Below are 15,000 nucleotides of genomic sequence, written 5' to 3' on the forward strand. Positions count from 1 at the left end.
TAGGTAAAACAGCTTAGTGGTGGTCCCATCACCTGACCTGCCGCAGCATTCAGTGAGGATCCGCGTCGGAACTGTTTACCACGTGGAGGCGTGACTGTGTAAACATGACGACACTTGATGGGGTATTTAAAACATGGTGACGTAAGGTTAGCTCTCAATACATGTTACACAAGACACACACACACACACACACACACACACACACACACACACACACACACACTACGAACCTAGCTCCCACGACTGAAAGGGCCGTGTGGGAGGCTGTCTTTACCGGCACTGGGCGGAGTCAACGAGTAGAGAGGCGACTGTAGGAAGTGATGAGTCAGCTGAATTGTTTCTTTCTTGTTGCAGGATGAAGCCTTCGACGATAGCCGTGTGGACGACTTTATTGGCGTTGGTAACGGCGGCGCCGCTACCCACGCCATCCTCCCAACCTTCTCCCGAGGAGAACTTGATCGAGGCACATGAAGAAGGATTGCTACTGTTGGTGCCCACTCTGCCTGCCGATGAAGACAAGAACGGCAAGGATCTGAAAAGAGAGGTTAATGTTTTCTTCATTCGGTCTTTTGTCTATCTATTCACCCATTTCTCTCTCCATTCGACCGTGCTACCATCCTTATAATTGTATTCAGGGACTTGATATATATTCGCAGTACAATACAACTTAATATCTTAACTCAGAGTTCAGCCAACCACACTCCTTGTACTTGCTTAAAACTGTTCGTCTGTGGAATTATGAAAACAGTTCCTTTCCTAGCTGTAACCTTCCCTCCCATCCTTTCCTCACCCGCAGGTTGAGTATGAGTTGATCTCCATCCCCAAGGAAGTGCTTCGTCGGGAGATCCGCCAGGTTGCAGAGCTGTACGGGACTCCCAGGTATGAATATCTACACTCGGCAGGTACCGCGGTGCTCAGGATGTAAGCCTTCCTGTTCCTGAAGCCATCTAAAAGCCCACACAGAGTAGTTCGTACTTGTGGCAGCTTTATTATGGAACTTTCTCTGCTGTATATCGCATAGCAGCAGTTCCCGAGTGCATGGACGTGTTATTTAGACGTGCTTTCAGTCATTTATTTATAAAAATGGCAGTAAAGTCTACGCCAGTGATGTCATTCATTGCATGACGCTCTTCAGGCTGTTTCTGAGTTACTGGTACGTTGTTAATGAAAATATAACTATCTAAATATAATCCTAATGCACTAGAGAGTTATTCTTGTGCTGTATGGTGGATGTACAGTTGCCATTACTTCATTCAGCTACAAAAGAAGTGCAGGACCATTATAGTACATTATATATATATATATATATATATATATATATATATATATATATATATATATATATATATATATATATATATATATATATATATATATATATATATATATATATATATATATATATATATATATATATATATATATATATATATATATATATATATATATATATATATATATATATATATATATATATATATATATATATATATATATATATATATATATATATATATATATATATATATATATATATATATATATATATATATATATATATATATATATATATATATATATATATATATATATATATATATATATATATATGTGTGTGTGTGTGTGTGTGTGTGTGTGTGTGTGTGTGTGTGTGTGTGTGTGTATGCGCGTGCGCGTGCGCGCGCATCTAGCATTCAGAAGGTGGACTGCTAATTACCCATTCAGCCACAAAACCAGCAGCAGGCGTCCCATGCAGGCTGCTTCTGCCACCCGGCGGCCATAGCACACTGAGGACCTTGACGGAGGAGGACGCGAGACTGGCGTGGCGGAGGGCGCGATCCCCCTGGCGCACGACTGACATGGACGGCCGTGACCCTGACGATTTAGGCTTAGGCCCTGACCTTGCCCGTACCGTGTGCCCTTGCTGGTCTAGATAAGTGGTCATACCTGCTGATTCCATTCAAGTCTGGAATATGCAATGTTAGCTTGATTCCTCGAAAGGGGTTTTAAGGGCCAGCGTTTGCTCAGTGAGGGGCGGGAGCTGCATGGGGTCTGGGGAGGGACGGAGCCTGGCGGTGGCCAGCTAATATGTTTCTTTCTTTCTTCTTGGTGACAGGGACACACATCAGGACACTGGGAACGTTATCGTGTCGTCACAAAGTTCGAGGTAGGCGTCGTTTTCTCAAATCAAAAGGATGATAATGTTTTCTTTTTTTATTGATCACTAACGTCGTTGTCGTCACTATTATCATCAACTTTATCATTATCACCATTATCATTTTTATTTTATCCTCGTTTTGCTGAGCAGTTTTCTCCTTCTTTCACTTGTAAAATGTAAGTGAATGTTCAGCTCACTGAAAGTTTGCATGTTTATGAATCACAGGATTGACACACTAAACACATCGCTGCCGCGCTTTGAAGGTTTTCCTGATTATTAACTCACTTTATCGTATCTTACGACGCCATTGTTCTTGTTGATCATCACTATTGGTTAAGTATTACCCTCTTTTAAGTAACTCTTCTTTCTTCTCTTCCTTTTCCTCAACTTGCTTAATATTTATCGCGCCTTTCCATCTTTCATCTTTACGTAGCATCGCCTTCTTTTCTTTTGGTAGTTTTCCAATAATAATAGTGATGGTGGTGATATTAATCCATCTGTTCCCACGCCAACAGTTACCAGCACAGCACTCCCAACCCACATTTAGACCTCACCCAACTGCTGTTGTCGGGTACGAAGCAAGCCACTGGTATCCTCGGCGGGCTCGGCCAAACCCTCGTGGGCGCCAAACAGGTCCTGTCTTCGGTGGTTCCTGCTGCCGCCGCTGGGGGAGCACAAGCCGCCAGGTGAGAAAGATTACTGTTCTTGTTGCTTTATTTATTTATTTTCATTATTATTATTATTATTATTATTATTATTATTATTACTACTACTACTACTACTACTACTACTACTACTACTACTACTACTACTACTACTACTACTACTACTACTACTACTACTGCTACTACTACTACTACTACTACCACTACTACTACTACTACTACTACTACTACTACTACTACTACTGCTACTACTACTACTACTACTACTACTACTACTACTACTACTACTACTACTACTACTACTACTACTACTACTACTGTTACTACTATTAGAACTATAGACACACTTTGCATCAAGACCGCTGGCTCGCGTCTCTCGGTGGGCGTGTTGTATGTGGTAACACGTGATGCCAAAATTCGGTCAGATTAGCATAGTCCCTCATGGTGCTTCTCTCTCAGGTGGGTGGTGCAGAACAAGGCTAACGGGGTGAGGACTTTCGTGGACCTGGCAGGCTCTGGACTCCGCTACGCCGGCCAGCTGAGTTCCTCTGTCTTGCGTGTGCTTCTGCAGGTGTGTAGCATTATACTGGTGTGGTGAGATTGTTGATACACTTGTTGGTGTTGTTGTTATTGTTGCCCAATAGGTCATAAACCCTCATGGGATCTTTATTTTTTCTTTCTGGAAACTTAGTAAAAGTATGTGTTCTAACAGGTTTTCTTTTCTTTTCACTTATTTTTTCCTTGATATTCTGACCTTAAGGAGTATTTGCTGCACCTGACTGACATAACTCACTTCTTTGAATATACTAACAAATTTATCCAGATTAGTAAATTAATAAACGAGTAAAATTTTGGCACTCACGTACTCACATACCCGCCCCTCCTACAGGTACCGGGCATCAAGGCGCGTGTTCTTGCTGAAGTCATCCGTGCCAGTCAGCCACTGAGCTACGCTATCAGTGACGTCTTGTCTGAGAACTCAGACGAGCTCGCCACTTTCTTGGAGGTGAAGAATGAAATTATAAGGGACACACTGGACATCATCATCCGCCTCATCCAGGACACGCTGGCCATCAAGGGTAAGATCCTCGCTCGCCTTGGATCATCAGGACTGGACATCGGTGCCACTGTCTTCAATGCCGGCTTGAAGCTCGGCGGTGCCTTTGTAGAGTCCGCGGGAGGCATCGCCACCGCCCTAGGAAGTGGTGTTGGGGATCTCATCCGCGTGGGAACATCCGCCGATTTCCCTCCGCCTCCTGCCTTGCCTCTGATCAACCTCCCATCTCTGTTGTCACTCGACCTGTCAAAACTCTTCTCACCCCCTACCCAGTCCTATACCACCACGCTAAAGCCCCTCCCACTGCCATCCAAGCCTCCCGTCACTCCCGCGCCGCTTACAATCAAGCCATCTTACTCCTATGACCCGCCCACCCCTCCATCCTATTCGTATGATGCACCATCCACATCCTTCTCGTACGACCCGCAACCTACCTCTTATCTGCTACCCAGTAAATAGTCTACCTCGTTTTCCCTATTCGTAAAGTTGTCTTCCAAATACAAACAATACCTGACTCGGCTTTAACATCACCTGGTACAGCCTGATGAAGAACAGAGAACCTGAACTTACAGATTTGTGCTGCCATTCCACCGACTATATTATCATAACAGCATACTTATCACTGTGACGGTCTGCTTGCCAGCCTTTTAGATAACAGCTGGTACTCGGAGTGCCTCGTACGCCTCTCGGGAGCCTTATGAAGGGAACCTTAATCTCAGGTACTGCATGTGGCCATCTAGGCACTGCTTCCCTTCCTCAGCCCTCCTCGGGGCCTGCTTGTCACCAAGACAGGTATAACTGAACTTCCATAAACGAAGACAGCACTCGGTCATCACCGGTCATCGTGTCGCTCAGTGACATGATGGACCATTGGTAGTAACACCCGCGGTCCACTAAATGTGGAAGCCCAAGTCATTCTAATCTAAGAAAGTTATTGTTTATTCTTGTCGTGTAGACCTGTGTCATTATTATTTTTTTTTTAGATGTGCCTTTTCTCACAAGCTGTCTTTTGTATAAGTGTGTGTGTGTGTGTGTGTGTGTGTGTGTGTGTGTGTGTGTGCAAGACATTTCTTTTTATTCTTACAAGTAATTTAACATTTTTCTCACAATGTCTGTTATTTTGTATTTTCATGTAAATATATTTTTCATCAACAAGCAGAATAGTAATGTATACCGTATTATGTTATATATTTAGAGTGAGTGTGTCTTGTATCGTTTCCATAAAGACTTTATTTTTACTACTTGTACTGTGTGTGGAACAAGGCGGGAACACCAACGGAAAACCCGGCTTCTTGCAGCACAACGGGGTTGTATTTATTGGAGTGCAGGAAGTAGTATAGGACTATAACACTTCTTTTTTCAAGTCTTTCAATACAGATTGTTTTTTTGTGATAGCCACGCCTTATCCATTCATTCATGGAGAGTTACTATGTAAATCAATGAGTTTCATGATCGTTTACAGAGTACAGTATTGTCTGAGATACTAAAAATAAGTGAAAGAATACATAGAAATAAGTATCTTAGTAATATATATATATATATATATATATATATATATATATATATATATATATATATATATATATATATATATATATATATATATATATATATATATCTTCTGCATCAAGACTGGAACAATAAGCGTCACTGACTGCACTCATTGCCAAGCCCAAGAGATATAAGTATCTCTTGGCTTTGGTCTTTCCCACGGTATATCAAGAGTATATCGATATGTACGTACAGTACACTATACTATAACTGCTGGACCCAAGTGCGCTGCCATCTGTTCCCGCCGTCAACGGTGCCTGTTACCTGTGTCATCTCATACCATAAAAATATTTTAGATGAGGCCTTTTTTGCTTAACCTGTGTTAAACGTGTGTGTGTGTGTGTGTGTGTGCATATATATATAAATATATATATATATATATATATATATATATATATATATATATATATATTTTTTTTTTTTTTTTTTTTACAAGCACTTAGAAAGCAGCTACCTGGAGCGATTTTTTTACTTTTTTGAAGTTGCTGATGGGGAAGGTAAAATATCAATTGTTTGGATTACAGCGAAAAAAAAAAACATTAAGGGATAATGTTGATATTCTAATTATATTAGTAAAAATATCAAACTTGAATATCTCGCGATTGTAAGTATGAGTATGAGTATGAGATGAAAGTTATTTTCTCAAGTCTAAAGCATAACTCCTACGCGGAGGAAAAACACAGCTGGCACCTGAGCAGGTTACCATGACAACACACCTTCCCACTTGTTACTCACTGTTATGACCTCAGCAGGATCTCTCGAACCCTGCCTTCACGCGGCCTTTCGTCTATGCCATTATTAAAAGTGACATCCTGATATTCGAACAAAATCCATGCACCAAACTCATCCAAGGTACACAAGAAATAATAAGTAGTTTAGTTGGCAACCATGCGTTTCCTTACCCCGAGTACCGCCGTGAACCCACGTCCCACTCCCACATCCCGAGTCCCGACTGCGGCCAGTGTGGTGTTGTGTAGTGGAGAAGGTCTACGCGCAATGAGTGTGCTGCTGTACTACAAAGAAAATCCCTACAAAAACAATCAGTGTTCTCTGTTTCGTGTGTTGGCAGATTGCCTGGGAAGTTGTGAAGTGCTGTACTGCATTTGATGAGTGCTGAAGGCTGCAGGATGGCAGGAGCAACTATCGACTGTAACTTTAGAACACGCGACTAAAGTAGGCTCAGAAATTTAAAATGTTTATGATGCTGTTTACTCAAGTTTTTTGCTTGTGACCATGAAAGAGGTGATTTGCTCCTGAAATAGTGGTTGAGCCCAAGTGGTACCTTGAATGTCTCTTCAAATTAGAAAATATGTTTGCATTAAATAAGCCACAGTGATATTTGAAACAACCAATGTGTGAATAGCCTGCATAGAACAAAACAAAGGTGGAAAAAAAAAAAAACAGCGTGAATGTAGCCCTGTCACCTTCCTGAGTCACCACCACACAGCTCAAGATGGGTTGGCTCGCCGCTTCCTTGCTGACCGTGACCTTCATGATCTCCGCGGCCACCCCTGGTGAGTCGAAGGCTCAAGGCTGTGGGTGTTATTGAGAACATCGAAAGACATAAATGTTCATCTGTCATGTTCATTCCTTCGCATCAGTTAAATACATACCAATATCCTCAACCATATGCATTAAAACGTATGTATGTGTGTGTGATTTATTTTTACCGATAAATACACGTATTCTTGAAATATGTTCGCATCAGAGATCTAAGAAACGCTTGTGACACTTTTAATATACACATCACCGGTCTTATTATTTCTTGCGTGGTTTGGTTGGTTAAAGAAAAAAAAACGGGAATAAAGTAAAGGACAAGTCGAGTACGAGGAGGTTCATCGGTTGTGTTTACTTGTTGAGCTGTACAAAATAGCTTCGTCTGAAATACCAGACATAATGACCGTAACGACGCCTTACTTCCGGTGGTGCATGTAATAGGTGGTCTTCCACTTCCTCTTCTACCTTGTCCTCGCAACTTTCCAACACAATTTTTAACGTCTGTCTCAGCCCTCCAATGAAATCCATAGTTCAGATGTTCACTGTTGTTGGTTTGTTTAAGGTTACAGTCTTTGGTTTTATTAGATTTGTGCTTTAGCTGCGCGTGGATTGTTTGAAATGCGATACACACCTGCAAATACTTTTAAGTCGTTTGTTTGAAAGCATTTGGTACCACTTACTAATTTGCTTCAGTTTGTAGTAACTACCACCACCGAAAATGCCTTTAACATAATGTGTGGTGCCCTTTTGTTGGATCTCAGGTAATGGGAACTTCATTTCTATAGGTGTTAAGAAAAAAGGCTAGATGTTCGTACGTCTGGCACAGACAGCCATCACCGCGTGGCCGCAGGGCGTTGTTTGTTCCCTGGTGGTGTTTACTCGCTGGGTTCCTAACTCGGTCCTTGTTTCTAAATAAAGTTAATTCTAAAAGTTGTTCGTTGTTAGGTGACAGTTCTTGGTTAATTTAACAACATTAGAGGTGAGATGTTTCTTCATCAGTGCCTTCCACACGTGAGTATTTATTTATCTAGGTAGGTAAACCTTAAAGGTGGTCTTTGTTAGCTTCACCTTCACCCTTTTCTTCATATATTCTAGTGAATGGTTATATAAGTTTTGTACTTACTATAGCAGAAACTGAAATGGATACGTTGTTTACGAGCAACGAATGAAGTATCTCTCTCTCTCTCTCTCTCTCTCTCTCTCTCTCTCTCTCTCTCTCTCTCTCAAGTTTTGCGTGTTTTCCGCTGGCCTTAAAGATCATAGAATTAGTACAGCTACACATCCTATAATATTACCCAGAATGCACCTGAGGGATGCGGAAAATTGAGGGAGACGTGGCTCGCTCCGCCGCAGGTAGTGGGAAGCAAAGGAAAGAGGGATCCGAAGATTTTGAGTTGGTGGCAGGTGGTGCCCGCCCACCTGCTGCTTCGTTTAGGTTCAGTGAACAAAGAACTTCTGTAAGATATGATGGTAACTGCAGTGAAAGTTTTGGTTTCACTCTGTAACTTATGCATGAGTCAGGCTTCGGAAGCGATAGAGACTCCCTTGAAGCGCCAGCATTCCATACCAGCCTGACCGTAGCACTCCCACCGCCGCACCGTTAGCTCCCAGCGGCCAGCCACCCCACCTTCCTCTCCACGCCACCCACCCACTTACCTCTCCTTCCTACTCGTCACCCACTAATGTCACCTCCCACTCCTCGCATTACAGTGTTTCCTGTAATCTTCTGATGCCCCTGTGGCAAAGGTATGCATACCTTCATTATTTGAGAGCATCTCTCTCTCTCTCTCTCTCTCTCTCTCTCTCTCTCTCTCTCTCTCTCTCTCTCTCTATATATATATATATATATATATATATATATATATATATATATATATATATATATATATATGAAAATTTCTCTCCACGTCCGTTGTAACCTGCCACCTGCATTCCCTTCCTTGTTCTCGTTGGCTAAACAATAACATCCTCCAAGTGCCCCACTTGACTCTCTTCTCAACCACTCTACACAACAGTTCACACCCTCAACTCTATCAGACATTCCAGCTTCATTTGTTTACCCATGGACGTAGGCGCACACACACACACACACACACCGCGTAGTGTAGTGGTTAGCAAGTTCGACTCACAATCGAGAGGGTCCGGGTTCGAGTCCCGGAAAGCGGGGAGGCAAATGGGCAAGCCTCTTAATGTGTAGCCCCTGTTCATCTAACAGTAAATAGGTACGGGAAGTAACTCGGGGGGGTTGTGGCGTGTGTGGAGTATGTGTTGTGGTCTCAGTCCTACCCGAAGATCGGTCTATGAGCTCTGAGCTCGCTCCGTAATGGGGAAGACTGGCTGGGTGACCAGTAGGCAACCGAGGTGAATCACACACGCCGCGTAATGTAATGGTTAGCACTCACAATCGAGAGGGTCCGGGTTCGAGTCCCGGAAAGCGGCGAGGCAAATGGGTAAGCCTCTTAGTGTAGCCCCTGTTCACCTAGCAGTAAATAGGTATGGGATGTAACTCGAGGGGTTGTGGCTTTGCTTTCCCGGTGTGTGTTGTGTGTGATGTGGTCTCAGTCCTACCCGAACATCGGTCTATGAACTCTGAGCTCGCTCCGAAATGGAAAAGACTGGCTGGGTGACCAGCAGGCGACCGAGGAGGTGAATTACACACACACACACACACACACACACACACACACACACACACACACACACACACACACACACGGAAGAAAACAATCAACCGGTAAGCCATATTGATAGAATTTTCAGAGAGATATATAGGTATTTTGCTAAGGAATATTGGATTAGCATTTCACTAAATGGACAAAGAAATGATGAAGAAATTGATAAGTAGGTACTAAAATAAGACCTAGATTGGAATATGCAGGAGTTGTGTGGACCCCCCCATAAAAAGAAACATAAGGAAATTGGAGAGACTACAAAAAATGGCTACAAGAATGGTTCCAGAATTTAAAGGGATGATATATGAGGAGAGACTAAAAGTTATGGATATACCAACCCTGGAACAGAGAAGAGAGAGAAGGGATCTGATACAAGTTTATAAACTGATTAACAGAATGGATCAAGTGGATAATGAGAAACTAATCCTGAGAGAAGAATATGACATTAGAAGCACAATATCACATAGTAAGAAACTGAGGAAGGGAAGATGTCTGAGAGATGTTAAAAAATATAGTTTCCCGCAAAGATGTGGTAAGACTTGGAACAGTTTCAGTGAGGAAGTGGTGTCAGCATCGAGTGTGCATAGTTTTAAAGAGATATTGGATAAGTGTAGATATGGAGACGGGGCCACACGAGCATAAAGCCCAGGCCCTTTAAAAGTACAACTAGGTAAATAAGTACACACACACACATGGTTAGTACGCTCGACTCACAATTGAGAGGGCAAGCCTCTTAATGTGTAGCCCCTGTTCACCTAACAGTAAATAGGTATGGGATGTAACTCGAGGGGTTGTGGCCTCGCTTTCCCGGTGTGTGGAGTGTGTATTGTGGTCTCAGTCCTGCCCGAAGATTGGTCTATGAGGTCTGAGCTCGCTCCGTAATGGGGAAGACTGGCTGGGTAATCAGCAGGTGACCGTGGTGGTGAATTACACACACACACACACACACACACACACACACACACACACACACACACACACTCAAAGATTAAAGCGGGTTCACTCTTGGCAGTATCTGGCTAGAATTAAAAATTAACTATTTAAAAGAATACAAAAAATTTTATAAGGCTTACATAAAGAAAAAAAGTGTGACCACAGATTTGTTTTAGTATATCCCAGATAATCAAAATAACTTACAAGGATAATTTTGTAATGAAAAGCATGAAGAACTATGTACAGTTTACCTTATTTGAAAATGATGTAATGTTAAATAATCGTCAATATATAGTTAGAGGAAACATTACATAATAGGTAGCATAATTTCAGAGAGAGAGAGAGAGAAAGAATGTTAAATGTTTATATTGTGATGATTACACTTCAATTTACAGGATGTATTTCTAAATCCAAAGCTTGTGACTAAATCAAAGCCTATCATATTTCATTTAATAAGAATTGATAAAATTAAACTTGTAATCTTCATCTTGAAATAATAACCCATATATTTTTTTTTTTCTTAAACCAAGAGAGCAAAACATTAGCTAATGAATTTATTATATTCCAGATGGAGGGGTGTGCCACTTACATAACTACGTTTCATCATGTGTGCTCAACATCTTGGAGGAACACATTGAAGCTACTGCCATCATCAACCATTGCCATGTGCCCCTTGACATCACCTTTCTCATTGTTGTGAGTCATTTCAGTCTACTTTCATGATTAGTTTTGCTAGTTCTTAATGTGAAACTACCTTATCACAATGGTATGTATTTCTGACTATAGACATGGAATGAATTGAGTCCATAAAAAGAAAAAAAAAACACTTGATTCAGCAGTAGGACTACCTATTGAATCACGTTTTTATGCAATGATTAAAAAGTAATGTATGTTATTGGTGCATAATGCTAATTATCTGTGGGTGTCAAATGAGACTGGACTATTAAGTTGAGGATAGTCATTTTGAAGATTCTATATGATTTTAGTGTGAGAAATATATTGAGAGCTCATGGGCCTTTAAGAAACAAGGGAGCCTTTTGTCTGTATGCTACCAGAGATTCAAAATGAGTCTCCCATGGATTCATCACCTTAGCACATAGAATGCAGTACATACTCGTTGATGAAAATTATTCTTCAATGTAACTACCTATATTTTGTATAAAGTTGACACCATTTGATTAGTCACATACCACTCCATGTATAAAAAACAAATTAATATTCAAGAGCAAAAGATAATACTTATATCTTCAGTAAAGTAAAAAAAAAAAAAAAAAGAGATAAACTTTGATACATGGTACACTGTTTTTGGCATTCCACTTTGAATATATTATGCATGTAATGCACAAAGTTAACATCTGTGTAAATTCCATAATGTCTCTTTACATCAGTACCAGTACAAGAATAGCACACGGCACAGCTGGAAGTACACTTTTGTGACCTCAAACCAGAATGAGAGGGTGTTGATCCCTGGCCTCCTGTTGCCCAGTGCTCCACACGCCCCAGTGTTCCTGTATGCTCGTGTTCCTGAAAGAGAGTTTAACATGCACAACTCCTCTTTTGTGGCCATTCAGGTAAGAAAGAATGATGTGGGCATTTAATCCTTGTTGATTTTGTTTCATTGAAATGTTTATGCTTTAATGTAAATACATAGATCTGCCATCTTGATGAATAATGGTCTGTGACATGAATCAGCTGCACCTTCCATCATATTTCTGGATTAGTTTTAATTGGGTACAGCCATGGACAGGAATCATTCTAACATTCCACATTGCCACATTGTCAGTTGTCAGAATTGCATTGTTTTTCTTATTTACTACCTTTAAGCTTTCCTCTAACTCTGTTTACAATACCTCTCCCATTGCCAAACATGCCTTTCTACACCTATTCATCTCTTCTCAGTCTTACTCCTCTTTTGTCTCCACAATATTAGAACATATCTCGATTGCTCTCTTTATTATGTTGATGAATGTTTTCTTGAACTTTGTTTTCATGTATTCAATGGGTACAATAATATAATGATCAGATATTTGCATTTTCAGGCCTCATTCATTGCTGAACTGGGTCGAGACAAATGGGAGGAGGCAGACTTCCTCAATCACACTGTGTTCATTTCACCCTCCAGTGACTGTCACTTCTCCAGAGATGGCACAGACCCCATACCATGGATCATAGGTGATGAGACTAAACATAGCAATTTATTGTGGCTTCATAAGAACAAAACAAGTTATTTCCTATGACACAAAGATCTTTGTTATAATTAGTATATAGTATAGTTTTAAAAGATTAAACTCAATAAAATAATGGTACCTGGAAATGTGGTATTATGAATATTTTTTATTTGCAAACATTTTTGTGTAATTTAATACATAATTAACATTTGTGTTTATTCATAATTTGTCTTATCATTTCTTGTAATTTCATTTTTTACTCAATTATTCAGGAATGGAGAGTGTTGCCTCTGTTTGGCCAATGTCTAAACATTATTCCATTAGTAAAAAGAGTATAAACATTCATCTGTTTTTTTCCACTGTTTGTAGGTTTACCAAATCCCATTTGCTCATGGAATGGACAATTTTTGCTATGTGAGTTTAACTATAGTATGCATAAGATACAACTCAGCACTAACTTGAAATTGTATCCAGGTGGTTTGTTTGCTGTGGCTCTTCTCTCTGGACTGCTTGGGGGTGGGTATCATCTCTACCGCAAGAGGAAGATGGCTGCAGACCAGCTGGCTCTGGTGTCGGCCATGGAGGTGGGAATGCCGGGTGCTCAGCCTTACCAGGTTAGTCATTTTGTGGTATTTTCCTTCTATAAGTCTTATAAAGATATGTTGGAAAGTATTCCTTAGTACACTGATTACAGTTATGGTAAAGTTCAGATGAAATTCAGATTGTGCTTACATAATACCCAGTAAAGGTTAACAAAACATATTATAGTAGTTCTGAATAGAGGAGACTGCTCTGCTTTCAGCTGACAATTTACTTGAAAAGTTATTGTCTATTTGTTATTTATTTATTTACTTATTTAATTATTTACTCTTGTTTGTGTTTCTTTATTCTTATTAGATGGATACTGTGGTTCAGCAAACCATAACAGGGGAACCTTCAGGCCGAGAGAAAACAACAGATGACAGCAGCACAAATGGAACAGCAGACTGCATGGCAAAGAGGCCAAAACCACCTGACCAGGGAACCAATGTGGAAGAACCAAGTGGAAGAAAAGGTTTCAAATTTGGGAGACTAAAGGAAGAAACTAGTTTTCAGGATAATGCACCAGAGTTTGATGATTCTTCAGTTATCATTGCCAATCCAGCATATCAAGAGGGAAATCATCAATTACAGAAGCAAGCAGAAATTATTAAGCAAGAACAAGCAGACAAATTTAGTCTAACATCTCAGGACCACAAGCTTTGCCAAGGGGGAGGTATAGTGAACTGCATGTATCAAGAAGGGGTGGATACTTTCCATCAGGGACTGGAAGAGGAAGAGAAATATCAGGAAGTGTTGGATGAGATGACAGCAGGCAATGACTGTAAAGTGGAAATTGATGAAAGGTTAGGGTTTTTGTAGCAAAATGTTTTAATTGGTGTGTCTTGCTGAATTCTGAAATAAATACCCATATAACTTCTGCAGTCTTTTTAACTTGTAATATCTTTTACAGCTTGGATTGATTAACTTTTTAATGTACTGGAATACTAAAGGCAAAACATTTTTTTTCAGTCTTGAGGGAAGCAGTCAGGTGGGCCAAGGAGCTCGTAGGAAAGTGCGAGGAGCCGTCTCATCCTCTACCATTGCGACAACTAAAGTAGTGGATGATGGGGACTCCCAAAAGTGTTTATGATGGACACCCAGGTCTGAAGCATATTGATCAATCAGAATTCATCCAGGAATTGTTAGATGAGATAGATATCAAATAAGCCACTTAAATGATTTGCATTTGCAATGTATATGAATACTCATTTGATATGTTACAGTTGATTGATCATTAAACAATAATGAAGTTTATCATTGCTGTAAATGAGTGCTGTATTTCAAAACAAAAAGTAAACTTGTTAAATGCTTGCTACATGCAAGCTGATAACATCATTGTAAATTGACAAATAATGAAGATCATAAACAATTCTCAAAAGATTTCATGGAGTCATGGAAGAAAATCTGGAGTGAGGGATGGGGAGTAGCAAAGTTCCTACTTTTCTTTACTCTTTCGTTCATAAAAACACAACTGTTCATCGTCACTTATTTTTTTAACTAATGGGCATTCTGTGAATATGTCTTTTTCTTTTAGGCTGTATAAAAAGAAACTAAGAATATTTTGATTAGCATCTACATTGATGTTTTTTGACATGACTGCCATCAAATGGTCACCACAATGTGCCATTGTTCACTTGTGGGATGCTTGTGGTATATCATGAGAATGTGAGTAAATATTGGAACCATGATGTGAAATAGTGTCAAAACTTATGGCATG

At 40.3% G+C, this 15,000-nt stretch overlaps 2 protein-coding genes across 3 annotated transcripts in view; both read left to right on the plus strand.

The window, feature by feature from the left end:
* LOC123518698 overlaps positions 1-5,731 on the plus strand; it is a 23,585-nt gene extending 17,854 nt beyond the window's left edge. The window contains exons 2-7 of one of the 2 annotated variants that reach the window (XM_045279696.1): positions 355-544; positions 797-879; positions 2,117-2,167; positions 2,674-2,844; positions 3,283-3,394; positions 3,713-5,731. In XM_045279696.1, coding sequence (XP_045135631.1) covers positions 356-544; positions 797-879; positions 2,117-2,167; positions 2,674-2,844; positions 3,283-3,394; positions 3,713-4,339 — 1,233 coding nt within the window. In that variant the 5' untranslated portion in view covers position 355 and the 3' untranslated portion in view covers positions 4,340-5,731. Of the gene's footprint in view, positions 1-354; positions 545-796; positions 880-2,116; positions 2,168-2,673; positions 2,845-3,282; positions 3,395-3,712 lie in introns of those variants that run through there. The other variant, XM_045279695.1, reaches the window with a different exon arrangement.
* A 630-nt stretch (positions 5,732-6,361) lies between these two features.
* LOC123518697 overlaps positions 6,362-15,000 on the plus strand; it is an 8,956-nt gene continuing 317 nt past the window's right edge. The window contains exons 1-7 of the mRNA XM_045279694.1: positions 6,362-6,945; positions 11,102-11,229; positions 11,922-12,104; positions 12,573-12,705; positions 13,176-13,315; positions 13,599-14,086; positions 14,253-15,000. The exon at positions 14,253-15,000 is cut by the window's right edge and continues 317 nt beyond it. Coding sequence (XP_045135629.1) covers positions 6,885-6,945; positions 11,102-11,229; positions 11,922-12,104; positions 12,573-12,705; positions 13,176-13,315; positions 13,599-14,086; positions 14,253-14,373 — 1,254 coding nt within the window. The 5' untranslated portion in view covers positions 6,362-6,884 and the 3' untranslated portion in view covers positions 14,374-15,000. The remainder of the gene's footprint in view (positions 6,946-11,101; positions 11,230-11,921; positions 12,105-12,572; positions 12,706-13,175; positions 13,316-13,598; positions 14,087-14,252) is intronic.

The sequence above is a fragment of the Portunus trituberculatus genome, chromosome 44 (genome assembly GCF_017591435.1).
Source record: "Portunus trituberculatus isolate SZX2019 chromosome 44, ASM1759143v1, whole genome shotgun sequence".
Taxonomy (NCBI): Eukaryota; Metazoa; Arthropoda; class Malacostraca; order Decapoda; family Portunidae; genus Portunus; species Portunus trituberculatus.